General features: G+C 39.5%; 2 protein-coding genes across 12 annotated transcripts in view; one reads left to right on the top strand and one right to left on the bottom strand.

The window, feature by feature from the left end:
• Positions 1 to 700: 700 nt before the first annotated feature.
• Positions 701 to 6,212, top strand: LOC122412003 (zinc finger protein 595-like). 4 transcript variants are annotated; one of them, XM_043421196.1, is made up of 6 exons: positions 701 to 986; positions 1,061 to 1,463; positions 2,248 to 2,625; positions 3,083 to 3,489; positions 3,696 to 4,240; positions 4,698 to 6,212. In XM_043421196.1, exons 2-6 carry the CDS (start codon positions 1,409 to 1,411, stop codon positions 5,434 to 5,436), a joined length of 2,124 nt encoding a protein of 707 aa, XP_043277131.1. In that variant the 5' UTR covers positions 701 to 986; positions 1,061 to 1,408; the 3' UTR covers positions 5,437 to 6,212. The 4 variants fall into 4 exon arrangements, with proteins under 4 accessions (XP_043277131.1, XP_043277130.1, XP_043277133.1 ...); XM_043421195.1 differs by having other exon boundaries at positions 701 to 1,463; XM_043421198.1 differs by lacking the exons at positions 701 to 986; positions 1,061 to 1,463 and adding an exon at positions 1,931 to 2,088.
• Positions 6,213 to 6,245: 33 nt separating this feature from the next.
• Positions 6,246 to 15,701, bottom strand: part of LOC122412002 (nephrin-like) — a 142,957-nt gene continuing 133,501 nt past the window's right edge. For 4 of the 8 annotated variants that reach the window (XM_043421187.1, XM_043421189.1, XM_043421186.1 and 1 more), the window contains exons 8-16: positions 15,398 to 15,528; positions 14,776 to 14,935; positions 14,219 to 14,512; positions 12,631 to 12,945; positions 11,827 to 12,177; positions 9,875 to 10,147; positions 9,470 to 9,585; positions 8,716 to 9,060; positions 6,246 to 8,385 (exon numbers count right to left, since the gene is read on the bottom strand). In XM_043421187.1, the coding sequence (XP_043277122.1) occupies positions 8,305 to 8,385; positions 8,716 to 9,060; positions 9,470 to 9,585; positions 9,875 to 10,147; positions 11,827 to 12,177; positions 12,631 to 12,945; positions 14,219 to 14,512; positions 14,776 to 14,935; positions 15,398 to 15,528 (2,066 nt within the window). In that variant the 3' untranslated portion in view covers positions 6,246 to 8,304. The remainder of the gene's footprint in view (positions 8,386 to 8,715; positions 9,061 to 9,469; positions 9,586 to 9,874; positions 10,148 to 11,826; positions 12,178 to 12,630; positions 12,946 to 14,218; positions 14,513 to 14,775; positions 14,936 to 15,397; positions 15,529 to 15,701) is intronic. The other 4 variants (XM_043421191.1, XM_043421193.1, XM_043421192.1 and 1 more) reach the window with 4 other exon arrangements.

A 15,701-nucleotide genomic window follows, 5' to 3' on the forward strand; every position in this document is an offset into this window, starting at 1 on the left:
CAGCAAAGAATTTTTTTTTCAGTCAAGCAATCGATGTTTGTCCTAACAATGAGACGGAAAAATATCAGGATACTTAATACTTCTGTCGTTCTGTCAAGTTGTAATTTGATTATTTAAAGTAGATTTGAAAGTACAGTATAAGTAGCCAAAAGTTTTTTCCTGTTTTTATAGTCAATTTTTTTTTTTACTGTTTTTGAAGTATTGTTGATTTCAAATATCCGTCATCGCTCAAAAGTTCAAACAGCGCTCTCGCATGTAGATTTTTATTCTTCTAGCCGTTGTGTTTTTGCTGCGTTGCTGTGTCCACGAATTGTGTTGTGTGTGTGTGGATTCCGGCTCTGCTGCTTCGTTATTATTATTTGTTGTCCGCTGGGCTTTTTTGATTGATTTGGCTCTCGGACGGCTGCTGTTTCTTCTTCTCATTCCTGTAGATCGGTTAAAAGAGGATTTTTGGGATGTTGGTAATGTAGGATCCGCCACAGGTTGTGGTTTGAAAAGGTTTCGTCTCGGGTACCAGTGGCGACTCATCAGTGGGGCTGTGCCGCCTATCGTACCCTTCCCCAGACACTTGTGGATAATAAAGGGTTTTGGGATGGACGTTGTATATATTTGATGAGAGTCTGTCGAAGCGTATACGAGAAAGTTGTAGCCTCGTAGCGGTTTGTTGCGCGAACTAACTGGAACGCCACACGCATGTGGCAGCACAGGCCCTCTCGAGCACAGAAGCAGCGAGATTAGCCGGTAAAGAAGAGAACGAGAAATGGGTAGATGGTTACCGCCTCAGCTGTGGAGTTAGTCGGTGCGAGAGCGTGAAGCCGAATTGGTGTGTTTTTGTAAGAGATAAAATAAATATTAATTAGTGTTAAAAAGGCCTCTCTATTTCTTCTCCCGTATTTCCGGTAGAGATTAGGACCTAAGTAACCACACGCATGATCTCTTGGTGACATCTACTGGCGACCCTGTTAAAAAATTTAATGGTAAAAAAAGTAAGATCCCACTACAGAGAAATTCCGAGATCGCTTTGAATGCTTTGAATTGACGTAGCAAAAAATTGATGTAGCGTAGCAAGCCGGAGCTGCCCTCCTCGAATCTGAGGAGACCCTGTGAACTTAACGTCGATCGTCAACAACGTATACGCGCGCGCGGCGTTCCCTGTGAGGTTTATACCCCGGCGTGTTGTGACAGTTGAGACGCGTCGTACGCGTACGTGCATGCAGCCATACGTATCCGTATATGTATATAAAATATACCGAGAGGGAGAGAGAAGAGAGAAGAAGAAAAAAGAAAGAGAGTGGAGTACGTGGGAACGGAGGGCGAATGAGGAGGAGGGAGAGAAGAAACCAACAGGAAAACCAGTTGTGCATAGAAGGCTGTGGAATGTGAATACACCGCGAAAGTGATAATCACGATGAATACGAAAACAAGCTACAAATGCGGTCATCATTTTTACGACGAGAGCAATCGTGAGTGTATTAAGTTGAAATCTTAAAAATACACATTTTCATAGTTTTGAATATTTTTTGCGATAAATTTCTGTCGTCAGAATATTCGGACGCTCCCAGTTTATTTTTTCCATTTTTTTTCTCTTTCACCTTTCTCGCTGAAAGGAGAGAGCGAGAAAAACCGTCTGCTCCGCGCGTCCTCATGGCGTCTGCTAGCCAACAACGCCGTTGATACCGCCTTATTTTGCTATGAATCGGCATCTCGCTCCCCGGTATCGAACGTCAATTCTCAACTGGCCAACTTCATTTTAACATTAAACAACAAATATGCTGAGAGAATCATACGGTTTGTCAATTGTCTGAGCTCTATAAAAGGGGGGTGGGGGCGTTGTCCGAGCGAGGACGACTGACGCGTTTGTCTCGATATTCTCAATACTTTTATACTTCAAATCACATCTACATATATGTACATATGCCCGATATGACGCAGTCAGTTCGAAAACAAAGAAATTTTGAAACGCCGGTTTATGATGAGCGCGCACCACCGCAATGACGCGAAGATGCGCGGCGCCTTTTGACGTTTGACGCTTACTGCAACGGCGTCGCGCGGGCTATTTGCGCGTGCACTGAACCTGTCCAGAAAATGGTATAGTAACGTGGATATTTCGTTTTGGTGCAACAGGTGGATCGATCTTTTGTCTTTGACATTTTTTCTCCCGAATAATATATTTATACATGAATTCTCAAAACATAAATATATGTATACATGCATATTGATAAATTAATGTTTTTCCTTGTCCCACAGATGCTCCAGCATCAGATGGAAGAGACGGACCAGGAGCCTTGTTGGACATGCTAGCAGAAGTTGCCTCCCGTACTCTACGTTCTGAATCAATTCATGCTATCGACTCATCGACCAAAAGCAAACAGAAAGTGATCGACACGAATGAAGAAGTCTGCTGGAACTTAGGGCGTATCCAATCTATGCCTCCTAACCAACTGGTCAAACACTTTGCCATATTCAACGGAGACGAACTCAAAAGGCGGTACTCTTACGAATGCAATCTTATACCTGGCTGTCGACAAAAATATACCAGTTTTGCCAGTGAAAGCAAAGCCAGAGTTTCTATCACTACACACTTGGTGGACCATTTGGAAAGATTGAGAAACAGCCAGGATTCTTGTAAGCTATCGCAGTGTTGTTCATACTTTTTCTACGAGTTTTCATACTCATTGTTTTGCATCTCACAAGCGAAGGCTATATATCAGTTGTTCGGCAGGTAGAAATCCTGTTCCACGGTTTATTCCGAGTAGCTTAATATTTTGAAGAAAATATGAGATACAAAGTGTGTAATCATTTTTCAGCTATCTATCTCGCACTCACGCAACTGATGGATCACTTATCACCAATCTTGTTACTTTTCTTAAGTTCTCCAATCCCTGTTTATCAATTATTGATGCACTACTCACAAGCTTTATTAGCAGACTAGATATTTGCTTTGAGTTTATTACTTTGTCTTTCCATATTCACCAATTTGTTTCACACATCTTTTTGCTCACTTTTTACGTTTACCTTACTAATAATCTCCATAAATAGCCTAGAAGAAAAGCATCTAGTTACGGGAATTCCATATTTTCAGGCGCAACTTTAAAAGCAACGTCAGTGATTAAAATTGGTACCAAACCCAAAGGAAGCGTAGAGCTGGGAAAAAAGTTCAGAGGACAACAGAGCAAGAAACCCCAAGAAACTCTGAACAAAGAGAACAAGCTTATGAAGCCTGAGAGATCGGGTAGTTATTTGAGAAAGATACTGTCCAATGAGATTAATTTTAAAGACTTTGAAAGGGAGAAGAAACTCGAAGATGAAAATCGTAGCATAGAAAGATATCCCATCAAAATAAAAAACGAGTACGAGAGCGAGAACGAAGCTCGCGCGTTGTTAGGGGATCACAGCTATTACGAACACGTGAAGGATGAGGTTTCTACGAATGGGGAGTATACTCGGGAGGAAGCTGAGGCTGCAATTGACGAGGCAATGTCCGAGAACGTGAGTGTATTTTTCTGGAACATTAGAAAAAAATCACATTATATGAATAATTAAAATAGCACTTGGAAATCAATTTCAAATTCCAAAATATGCCCAACGTTTAGAGTTTATATCGAAATGTAAATGACGTTCAGCAACACTGTCACGTATACAAATACTTGATTTTGATAACTTTTGTAATCTGAAAAATTGTCTCTTATTTGCAGATAATGTTGATGGTCGTGGAGAAAGATCGTGTAAGAATCGAGCAATTGCCATCTGAGGCGAGGAGGGAAGAGTTAGTCGAGTCTTTCGAAACTCGTGATATTTTCAGAGGGACCACAACTGCGGTGGTGCCACCGCCACCGCCGCCACCTGGAAAACCGAAGGGTAGAGCAAAATTTATAGGGACGAGCAAAGAAGAACGAGAAATGGCTCTCGTTCTGATGGAGCGAATAAAAAAAAAGGGTAATCCGAGCGGTAGCAACTTGCAGTGTCGAATATGTGACCCGCCACGAAGTTTTACCGCTCCGACGACCCTCGTATCCCATTATCGAAGTCACGCTGGAATTAAACCGTACGAGTGTAGAATTTGTCGGTCCGTTTTTACAAGACGACACAGCCTCAAATATCACATGCTCATACATCAGAATCAAACACGCTTCACGTGCGCGGACTGCGGCAAAAAGTTTCGTCACCCTTCGCACTTCAGAGAACATCGTCGACGTCATACCGGCGAGTCACCATTCGGCTGTGAGGATTGCGGCCAAAGGTAAATACGAAAAGGAAGTAGTTAGATGCATTAACGGTAGCAGTTTCATTGCGGTCACGTCCAAAAGTTGATTCTTCCGTTGAAACTCGGAAATTTTATGGCTTCGAATAATTCAAAAATGCCATGTGTTGTATCTTATTAAAAATCTAAAAACCTGTAAATTTTCCATTAAAATCACTGCACTCTTTTTTTAATACACGTCAATTTTATTTTAAATTGTTCACTCTCCAAAACTGAGTGGTCATAGCTCTCGTTCTTTTCTCTATAAGGATTAAGCCCACAGAAACTTTTCGGAAATGCTCTCGGCTCTATTTTAGAAACCAAAAAAATTGGTTCTAAAGAAAATAACTGGCAATGTAAAAACTCTAAGAATATCAAATTAGAAAAGGAAGTTCCGTTGTACGTTAACGTTGTGATTTTTATTCCGTAAATTAACTTGTTCAATAATCCATTGCAGGTTCAAGACGAGAAACACGTACAAGCGTCACTTGAAGACGCGCCACGGTAAAGTTTTGACGACGAGTGGCGAATTGTTGTGCCTGACGGAAGAAGAATTTCAAAAAGTTCAAACGAATAGAAAGAGAAAGACACGAAGTGTATCATCGGATTGTCCAATGGATGAGGACGAGTCAAGGCTTCAAAGCGAAAATAACAACGAGGATAGTGCTATTGAGACGATCAAGACTGAAACGATGGCTGATGACAACGGCGACAGTATACTGTACGACGGCATCGTGGATGAGGCAGGCGAACAATTAATGCATTCGTCGATCGCGATGCTCGACGATCTTGCCAATTGTGAGAACGGAGAATATGCCAACGTGGAGATTGAATACGACGACACGAGTCAAGAGGGTGTCGTGATCGCGGATAACACGGACGAGACCATGGTGAATTACAACTCGGAGGAATATTACGAAGCAGGAGATTCGATAGAATTCGAAGAAAAACCGACTCCAAATCACGACAGTCCATCAATCCTCAACAAATTCCCATCCGTTCGGAGGAACAAAAACTACAACAATAACAACGACGAGGACGAGGAACAAGTAGAAGAGGAGCAAGTAGAAACGAATGAAACGATAACCTTGCAGGTGGATGAGAAGAGCGCGTTCATCGTACTGTCGAATAATCATTTCAAGGCTGATTACGTGCGTATTGAACGAGAAATAGATGACGGGATGATCATTACCTAAACGTAAACAAAAGAAAAATCTTGCACCAGTTGGCAAATCCAACGTATTATATCGCGCATACAGACATAATTGTCTTTTTGTACCTCTATTCACTTGTGAATAACAACATATGCTAAGCTTTGGAACGAGTCGTTGATCCGTGTCGAGAATGGTTGTGCCAAATTACAAGAATTTTTTATTTCAAACAAGCCTGCATTGCAGCTTTTATTTTCTTAATTTCAAAAATTATTTTTTCATTACAAGCCACCGAACCAGAGGAATGGCCTAAACGTGTGCAGTGGCAGCACAAAATAAACAAAACAAAGCGGCTCAAAAAAAGTCTTCCAATATTTCGATGACTCCGTTCCACGTTTAGTACTTATCGTATATACATATATATATATATATATAATATAATAATGATACATTACATCTTTCATTCCATTACTCGAGAAGATAAACAACTAAGAGTGAAAAAGGGAGATGTCGTTAGTGTGTTAACGAAAGCGCAACACGAGTGCCTTAATGCGCGAGACAAAGAGATTGATAGAAATTCCAACGAGATATACACGAGTTAAATTGAGTTGAAATGAAGTGTTTTAGTTTTTTTTTCTTAATTTTTTTTGTTAACAAAGAAAAAAACTATATATATCCCGAGAGCCGCGACAACGTAACGGATTACGGCGCCTCAAGCCACATGACGATGTAACATTGTATTTTTATACGCTTTTTGTACTTGCCTCTAATAAAATATTGCAGGAAGAGATGAAAAAAAGGAAGGAAAAAAGGATTAAAAAGAATTGTTGTTATTCGGGTACTGGCTTCAAATATCCTCTGTAACAGTATTTTTTATTGGCATAAGCAAAAAATCTTATTTATTGAAATTCGTTGAGCACATTTTTTTTTCTTCTCTTAAGACGAAAAATGTATAATAACTATATCTTATTGAAAATTATAAAGATCCTAACCATTTTATTTTATACCCACGCATACGTCGGTGCGTATACTTACATCCATATTCGTTTGTTTTCATGTGTGTATGTGTGTTAGACAGTGGATTTTCAAGTGTGTTAATATCAGGGTGGTCTTCGTTTAGATTGTTCTTCGATTATTATTCCTCCTCAGATCAAAACGACCCAAAAATCGTTGCGAATGTCTCTGAAACTGTCACTGTTTCCAAGCTGTGTCTCGAAAATCCTTTCATCAATATGCACTTTTTACTTTACGCCATTCTTATTTCGTCCTTCCATTAGCATTTTCAATATTCCAAAACTCAAGTTGTATTTCTCGCACTGGTGACTATTTCTGGTAAAAAAATTATTAATGAGCTTGAATATTAATTAATCGGGAAACTATTCATCTTGCAAGCAGTAGTAAAAAGTATTTCAAACGTTTTATAATTAAAGAAATATAAAATGCGTATTTATACAGGTCAAATTCTCAATCTTTAATTTGTTGCAACTGAAGGGAAAACATGAAAATTCGTACCATTCTCCAGAATACTGTATTCATGTAAAATATAATTAAAAAGTATCGTAACTTGTGTTGCTAATTAAGTCAACATTTTTTCACGATGGAGGCGTAATATACATACGTCAAGAATTTTGAGTTTCACGTACATTTTTTTTCCTGAAAACATTCAGTTGCTCGCGGAGGAGTGTTCTTCATAGCAAACACCGTAAATAAAGACCACCTCGGTGTATAATATATTCATTTTTAATATAGTACCATAGTAATACTAGTCAATAACGTTATCTTTATATACTAGTATCATATATAATTTCAATATCTGACAAAATACTGAATCTTTATGGCTCGTCCGGTGGATCATCGGGTCGCGACCGGTGTGGTATATCTTAATAATTAACTTTAACGTTTATTCAGCGTTTATTTTCTTCATCAACGCGAGCGCGCGGACTTGTCTCAATTATAGTCACGGGATGAACGGATATTATATTCAAATTGCCTAATTCACAATTGAGAACCCTGATCAACGGATATACACTTTCTCTCTCTCTCTCTCTCTCTCTCTCTCTCTCTCTCTCTCTCTTTCTCTTTTTCCCCTTTTGTTCTTCATTTTTTTTGTTTTTTTCTCAAAATAACAAGTTAGTGTCGAACGATTCGTAAAAGTTTTTCTATTTTTTTCTTTTTTTTTCAATTTTCTCTCCTCTTTCATTTCATAAATACCATAGTAAAAAGTATATTTCTTTTCTCTGGCAACGAATAAGTACTCGAACTGTCATTTTTCATATAATTAATAATAATGGTAATAATATGAATAATAATAATAGTGGTAATAATGGCACGCGCTTATGTCGATATCCGTTGGAAGTTTCGCCGACTATCTCTTCCAAATGAATACGACATGGACAACGAGGAGGAAGGATTGGAACGCGAGACGAACGATTCTCTTGAGAGCGTATTCTCGACCGTTGAAAAATCAAAAACTCTGTGTGCGTGTATGTGTGTGTGTGCGTGGTTACAGAAACATTTTTCTTAACCTCGAGTCTCGGGTGAAATGGCAATTGACACGGATTTTATCGATCGATCCGGCTCGAAAGAGGAGAGGCTTTCAACAATTTTCGGACGGATTATCCAGAGTAGAGTTTAATCTCGAATGTACCCTAAAACGGATCTTAGTCTTCATATTTTAATCTTTCGTTAATTTATTTTTTTTTCGCTCGCAAATAAACGGTATTATTGGAAGAAATAAAGAAAAATAAATATAGGAAGGAAGAATGAAAACTGAGCATTTTGTCTACTTTCATTGTCGAGTCTCGCATCGATCGAGAAATAGAATCGGAAATAAGCTGTCTCAGGCTCGTTGTTGTTGGTTTTTTTTTTTTTTTTCTTTCATTACGCGCCGGACTCGTCCTCCTCGTCGTACAGTCATGTTGTCGAAGTCGTCGAAGTTACAGGGTTCTCTGTACGCCAGCTCAAGGTACTCGTCGATTCGGCAATCGTCGGGATCTGTTAACAGTCAATTTTATCTTTCAATCACTTTTCTGTAAACAATTATAATTTATTCTATTGATGAAACCTCCCAGATGGATCATGCTGAAAAATAATTCATAATCTTGAGCGCATAATTTCTCATTCACAGATGTATTTCAGGCGTGGAAAACTTCCTCGGAGCGTTAGGAATTATATATTTTTTTCCATTTCGTTGAAAATTGAATAGTATGAAAAGGACGAAATTTGAAATATAAATTGCGATAATGCAGAGGAGATGAAGAGAGAAAAAAAATATTTAAAAAAACGGATATAGAAAATGAAGAATGGTAAAATGGGAAACTCGACCTTATAATCACATCCGATGAGCGGAGTCTCCGCCGTGGCATCATCCGTATTCGTGCTACTGTGGCTGCCGCGATAAGGATGAGGCGGTGGGGGCGTTACGTAAATCGCTTTGCTCGGTAAATTGGCGACTTGAGCATAAACGGTTGGTGTCTCGTGGCGAAGATGATGAATCGTTGTTGGATTTGGTCTCCTTTTTCCCAGGGTAGACATTGGCAGCAATTGGGGACGATGGACGCTCGAAATTTGAACGGGCTCGTAACAGTTCGGAGGCACGCGACGGTTGCAGCCGAGAGTCAGCTCAGCGTACGTCAATTCGGCTCCTTGCTGCAGTTGCTGTAATTCAATCTTTGAAAATGTTTATTGTCGTTTATTGGGCAGAAGGAAAACCCAATGAAAAAAATTACTGATAGCAAAATAGTTTCGTTTGCGTCACTTTAAGGTTTTTATTGACAAATATCAGCATTTCTTTTCAGTCAATATTTTTATTGAACGAGAAGCTCGAAAGTTTTTAAATCCCAAATTTTCATAAGTGGATGAAAATCTTCAAAAATCCAGCCATCTTGAAACTCTCAGTAATTCTCTATTCAGAAACAGCCGAAGAGAAAAGCTTCATTCCTGAATCCAGCTCTTTAGCTGAGCTTCCGAATGAAAAGGTACGATTGCCAAAGAAGGTTTTATAATTAATTTGATTGATTCGAAGTACTCGGTCAAAGGATTGAACTCAATCCTATCGCGAGCGACGAAGTAAACTTACATTTTTCACGCTGGTACCAAAGGACGTAGTTTCCGGTCGTTGTTGCGACACCTGGGGCTTTTGCTGGAGAACGTATCGCGGCAACGTTCCCATGGACAGTTCGGTGTAAGCGTTTTCTGTAAATACAAACGTCTTTGATAACATAGTCAAATTAACTCGGTTCATTGGAGTTAACTCATGGAAAATTCAATTCATCATTGCACACAGCTTTACTTCAGGATTAAAAAATGTATTGTTGTTACTAATTATAACGAGATTTTGTAACAAATTTTGTTTGCGAACAACTTTCCCGAACCTTTGAGAGCGAATCTTTAGTTTTCGAAAGTTCATCGGGAAAGCAACTGTAAAAAAACACTTTTGAAAAGCACTGAACAAATGTCGTCGCCCGGAGAGAAAATTTGGTACCGTTGGCATGTGGTATTATGTCAGGATCTTTCTCGTCGAAGCTCTCGGCACTAGCGGAGCTCGGTGGAAGCGAAGATCCTGATTTGTCAATGGGAGCAGCAAGATCGGACATGCCACCGTCGTCGTGGGAATCCTTGTCCTCTCGATTCCTCGGCCGATATCGCAGTCGTACAGCAAGTACTATGACAAACACGACGAGAAGGAGACCAGCAGCTGCGGCAACGATCGCACCGAGAAGGGGTCCGGATAACGACAGGATCACCGGAGTCAGAGCTGCCGAGAAAATGCGATAAAAATTGATACAGAGACGTGATAAGGTCGATCACAGGAGCTCGGCGTTGCGAGCGAATCCAAGAAGCGCGAGGAAATCATCAACACTATTTTGTCACGTGGGGAGACATGCTCTAGGGAAATTAGCAAATTTGAGCTCTAGTAACGTGCGTGTTTCTACCAAGGAAACTTGGCCAAGTTTCCTTCCCACCATTCCTTTTTTCTGCAAAGTTCTAATTTTCATGGAACTTCTCAGAATTGTAAAGTTGGTCGACGTATTCGACACGTATTTTTCCCTCATTTCCGTGAAATCTCATTTTCGACGAATACAAAATTGCTTTTTAAAAAACTCATTCAAAATAAATGGTAACAATGCGTTAATCGGATTCTCCGTTTTCGTCTGACTCGTTCATGAAAAAATCATCTTATTTATTATTTAAGATAAGTGTAAGCAGATTCAAACAGTGACGATATTTTTTTCCTAGAACTCTGTTAATATTCTGATCAAAATTTTCACCTCTCGTTGTATTCAATGCAGAATGAATTGAACACTTTCAGAAAGTCAGATTTTATAACGAAAAAAGAAGCCACTTTAAAACTCATGTAATATTTCTGTATTAGATTTTGTTTGTATCAACTTTTAATGGAATGAAAAAATTTTTTTTTAAAAAAACGATTTTCGAGGTAAAGTTTGTTGGTTTTCTGTTGAAAAAGCATGCACGAACATTTATTTTAAAAATGGTCGATGTGCCATTTATAAACGGCTGAGTTGTTTTCAAGCCATGTTTGTTAGGCCCTTTCCATCGTATTTCAATGAACTTTAAAAGAACGAGAGAGCGAATCGCCCTCAGCGCTCGAAACTGTCCTTATACTCCCGGACCTTTGAACTAAAAAAATGTGAAAACCATTTTTTTTCAACGTTGCTGGCTCCAAATACCCTTCTAATCCTTTTTCGATGAATATTTTTGGGAATCTGGGAATAAAGATATACAGAAACAAAAACACTGGGTTACATATTTTTTTCGGACTATTTCGAGCGTTCTCTTTCCATTCATAGTACATTGGAGTGAAAAATGAAGAGCCGTCACGAGCGACAGTGCTTTCGACGATGCCCATTGGAATTCGTTCGATTAAGAGATCAAAGATCGATTACGAAACTCGAACGTTTTTTTTAGCCTGAAGGACTCAGTCGCACAGCAGAGATGATTTTTTGAAATCCATTGAGTATTTAAGCCCCGAAATGAGACTGAGAAAACATTTTTCGTTGTTTTCTTTTTGGCACAGTTCGACGAGCGTGTAGTAGAAAAATAAATTATCGTAGAGCTCTCTATGGAGGAAAAACGGAAAACCAAAAAAATTTTCAAAGGGCTCCCCTCGAAAAAGAGATTTCACTAGAAAAAAAACGTTTTGTTTTTTCAAATTCACTTTTCAATATCCCGCGAGTGATAAATCCCACTCGGGGAAGGACGCCTCGCAAGTTTCCCTGTGACAAAGGAAGGGAAGAGAAAAACAGAGGCAAAGAGTGGGGGAGAGAGAGAGAGAGAGAGAGAGAGAGCCAAGTCCGTGCGAGCGCGCGGACACGGATGAAAAAGCCCGACGAAGCACAAAAGGCAACGAGGACGTCGACGACGAGGAGGGCGACGACGATGACGACGACGATGAGGGTATGATGCGTGTCATACCTGGATATCTGCGATGCTCAGGGCTCTTACCCTGCTCCTGAAGGAACCGTTGACTCTGGAGTACAGTGGCGTTGCTCATGGCGTGGGCGGTCATAATACGAAGAAAGAGAACAAGGCCGGAACGACTTCTTTCGGGTGGTAGATCGGTTACTTCGAGCATGCTCGGGGTTAGGCTCGTCGCCGAGGCGAGAAGATGCCTTGTTCCAGCATCAAACACTTGAAGGACGTACGTTGCCGAGTTTGAGTCAAGATATTCGCTCTCAGCACAGCTGACTCTCACGCTCGTTCGACTCTCCTCCTTAATGGTGCAGTTCTCCGGGGAGGGTGGATGCGCCAGCCTGCTCTCACCTACTACCATATTCGTACACCAAGTCTCAGCGACATTTCTTGCCTCTGTCCTTCCTTCTTCTTTTATATTTTTATGTTTATATGTTTTTTTTTTTTAATTATTTTATTTCATTTATTATTCTTTTTTCTTTTATTTCTTTTTGCTCGATTCCCGGAAATGTCTATCTTAGATATGGTTTTTTTGTCTTTTTAATACAATTTATTTGTATTTTACGAAATATCTTTTCTCTTCGATTCGCTCGTCAACCGAGTTACAACGCGATATACTATTGCTCAGAGGCTTCACCGCAAACATGAACCGCCTCGTGGTCTCGAAACGTACGTACGATGCAAGGCCGTGCACAAGCGCAGCGAAAAGTGCAAAATGAAAAGAAATCATAAAAAAAAAAATATATATATATATATATAAAAATATGTGTATGTGCTACTTTTGATCAGCTCGAGGCCAATTCTTACCGGTTCGTCTCTCAGGAAGATTGAGAGTCGCCGCTCGCAGACGCACTGCTTCGCTACGTCCTTTCGCGTTGCTCGCGTATATTGTGGCGTGGTAAGTCGAACCCGGTGTGAGACCGTGCACCCCGAACGAGGCCTCTTTGCTGGTACGATTGTGCACGAGCCCACGAGCCTCCAGGGTGTTGGTACTGTCGTCCATTTCCAACTCCAGGGTAAATCTTTGGGGGAGGCCTCCATCGAAACCCTCGGTGCACTCGACGTACAACGAGTTTGTTGTTTGGTTGAGTATCGTACAGTTTTGGGGAGTGTCGGGACGTCCTGTGAAAAATCAATGAAATAACGTTGTTGAATAATGAATTTGAAAATATAATTAAACATCTAAATCTAGCTGAAAATCTATTTCAAATTCCCAAATAAACTTCATGTTTTGATTTTTTTTTTTTTTTTTGAAACTAGATCGTTTTACGAAATATACGACTACGGAAAATTGATATTTGTTCTGTTTGGTGTGCCTCGCAAGGCTATTAAATGTTCTTTCCCAATGGCACGATTCAGTGAACCCTAATATCCGGAATACAGGCCTTTTTTCAACCTCTTAAGTACCAATTTTCAGAAAGACTCTTGATTGGTATATTTCATTATTATTATTGTTATTATTATTATTATTTAACACATGGTTTCACCATGGACGATACGCGCCCCAAGATGTATTTTTTGAACTATGCATGCGTAATTTTTCCACATGAAGTATCGCGTAGTTTTAGCAGATTTTAATTGGGTCATGGGAAAAAAGTTTAATTGGCTATTAAACGGAGTATCATCAGACTTCTTCCGGGTTGATTTTCTTCTGATGAGTTATTAATAATTAAAGGTAACGAATACGCGTTTTTTAAACGTACACACCGCCGAAACTGTTCGAGTTGGAGTATAAATGGGCACGGTCAAAGAGCATGAAATGCCTACAAAGACATTCTTTGACAGCATGTTTCTACACTGAGCAGTCTACTTTATAAATTTATTCGGAAGGCGACGTGGTTACGTTCTCAATTATAAGTTTTCATGTCGATCGGCTATATATTAAAAGTAAATTCTGAAGATAGGAAAACAAAAGTAGAGAATTTTTCTAGGAAATTTCATGCTCCGTAAGATTGCTCTTATTCAATTTTCCTCAATCAGCAACAGCTTCGAAATTGAAGCGTAAGTATATTCATTAACTTCAATAACTAGTTAGTAGAGGATTCAATGTAGAATCTTAGACTTCGTAACTAGTAAATGGACTCATAATTCAAGAATTCAGGATTGTATAATCGACCGTACGAGCTGAGAAGGATTTTGTAGGACAGTCAAAAAGATGAGGTCATTTGGCCATTGAAAATGTGTGCCCCGAAATTTTTGTGAGTCAAAAAATGTTTATTTTTTCAAATTACTCAAATTTTTGGCTCCGTATGGTAGAAACTAGGAAAAAATTTGTGCCAGTCTGAAAGCAATGAGATACTGAGTTAAATTCTTTCAATTTTTGAATCTCATCAGGTTTGAATCGCTTCATCAATAACGCCATGTGACAAGGAAGAGCGGAGGATGAGTTTCTCACCGGCTGGGACTATGTGATAAACACATGGTTCCACTTGAGTGCCCTGATCATTGGTGCCCCAACAGAGCAGAGTACCGTAGTCGAGTTCGGTCATGGGAGTGTAAGCGGCCTTCGATCGGGTTCCCTCAGTGCTAATGTGTTCTTGGGCAATGTCCACCGCTTCCATTGTGTTGTTAAATTTCCATGTAAAGGAGACCCGAGGTGGATTCGCCTCAAGCTCGCAGGGTATCGTTACCGGTTCTTGACGAGCGACCCCAAACACCCGTGTCTGCCCTTGGTGGCAGACGGGCGCATCTGGATTTAACAAATATGATAATTCGGTCAGAGCTCGTTGCGCTTCGATCATGTATCAGATAAAATCCCTTTTAATTCGTTGTTTTTAAGACTATTTCAAGTTTTCGTTTTTATTTTACTTTATTTTTCCAACGGTATCTTTATTTTTATGAATGATTTCAAATCAATGAATTTTTTACTCCAAAATGTTCATTGATAATGATTCAACCATCTGATTGAATGATTATTTTTTATTATTATACGATGATCCTCAAATCGTTTACATTTTATGTCAAGATTGAGGTCGTTGCTTCGACCATCGCCTTCCTGATTGCTCCCGATGCACGTGTATCTACCAGCACTTTGTCTCGACACGCTTTGCAACACAAGACTTTGGTTGCTTACGATCGTTCCGGTTGCCGCGTTGTTGTACAGTGGATTTCCCTGTAAACGATTACGAAATTTTCTACATATTGGCGCACGAAAGTGTGTTCACTATTCTCAAGCGATTTTTAAGCAGCCACTGCGTTTCGTGTTTTTCTGATTGGTGCAGAGTGTATTGTTTACAGCCAGCTATATTTTTTATGAAAAACGTTTTCGAGGGGATTTTTCAAACGTGGTGAATCAAAGAATTTGTAATTGCAATTTTACTTTCATAAAAATTTATAAATTTTTGTAAAAAACATTCAGAAATTCCGTGCTCAATTTACTGAAATTTTACATTGAAAAATTGCATTGAATTCATTTTGAATTATGGGAAAGTTGAACGCTCAATCGGTGCTTTACAGCTTGAATTGTTTTTCTGATTGTTTTTATTGGGGACATGCCGTTGTCATAAGAACGAGCAACTGCAGCAGTAACTTAATGAAATATTAAATAAAATTTATGTCCAAAGCATGAGCTTACATTGTGCTGCCAAAAGACTTTGTACACCCAAGGATTCGAACGAATGTTGCACTCGAAATAAACGTCCATGCCCTCGCGAATCGCACTCGCGTTCAGATTGCTACCAAGCTCGAGGCTTACCACTGGTTGATCTGCGAAGCACAAAAGTTTTAATGTAGTATTTCTCTTTTCTTGGCTATACTTTTTTTTTTAAATATACTCAATTTTTTCATCATTACGCTCATTGATTAAGGACGGAAACGATGGTTTTTTTGGTTTCTAAGAATAATGGAAAAACGGAGTTTCAGAAGTGAGGAAAAATTGT

Source organism: Venturia canescens, chromosome 6 (genome assembly GCF_019457755.1).
Source record: "Venturia canescens isolate UGA chromosome 6, ASM1945775v1, whole genome shotgun sequence".
Lineage (NCBI taxonomy): Eukaryota > Metazoa > Arthropoda > Insecta > Hymenoptera > Ichneumonidae > Venturia > Venturia canescens.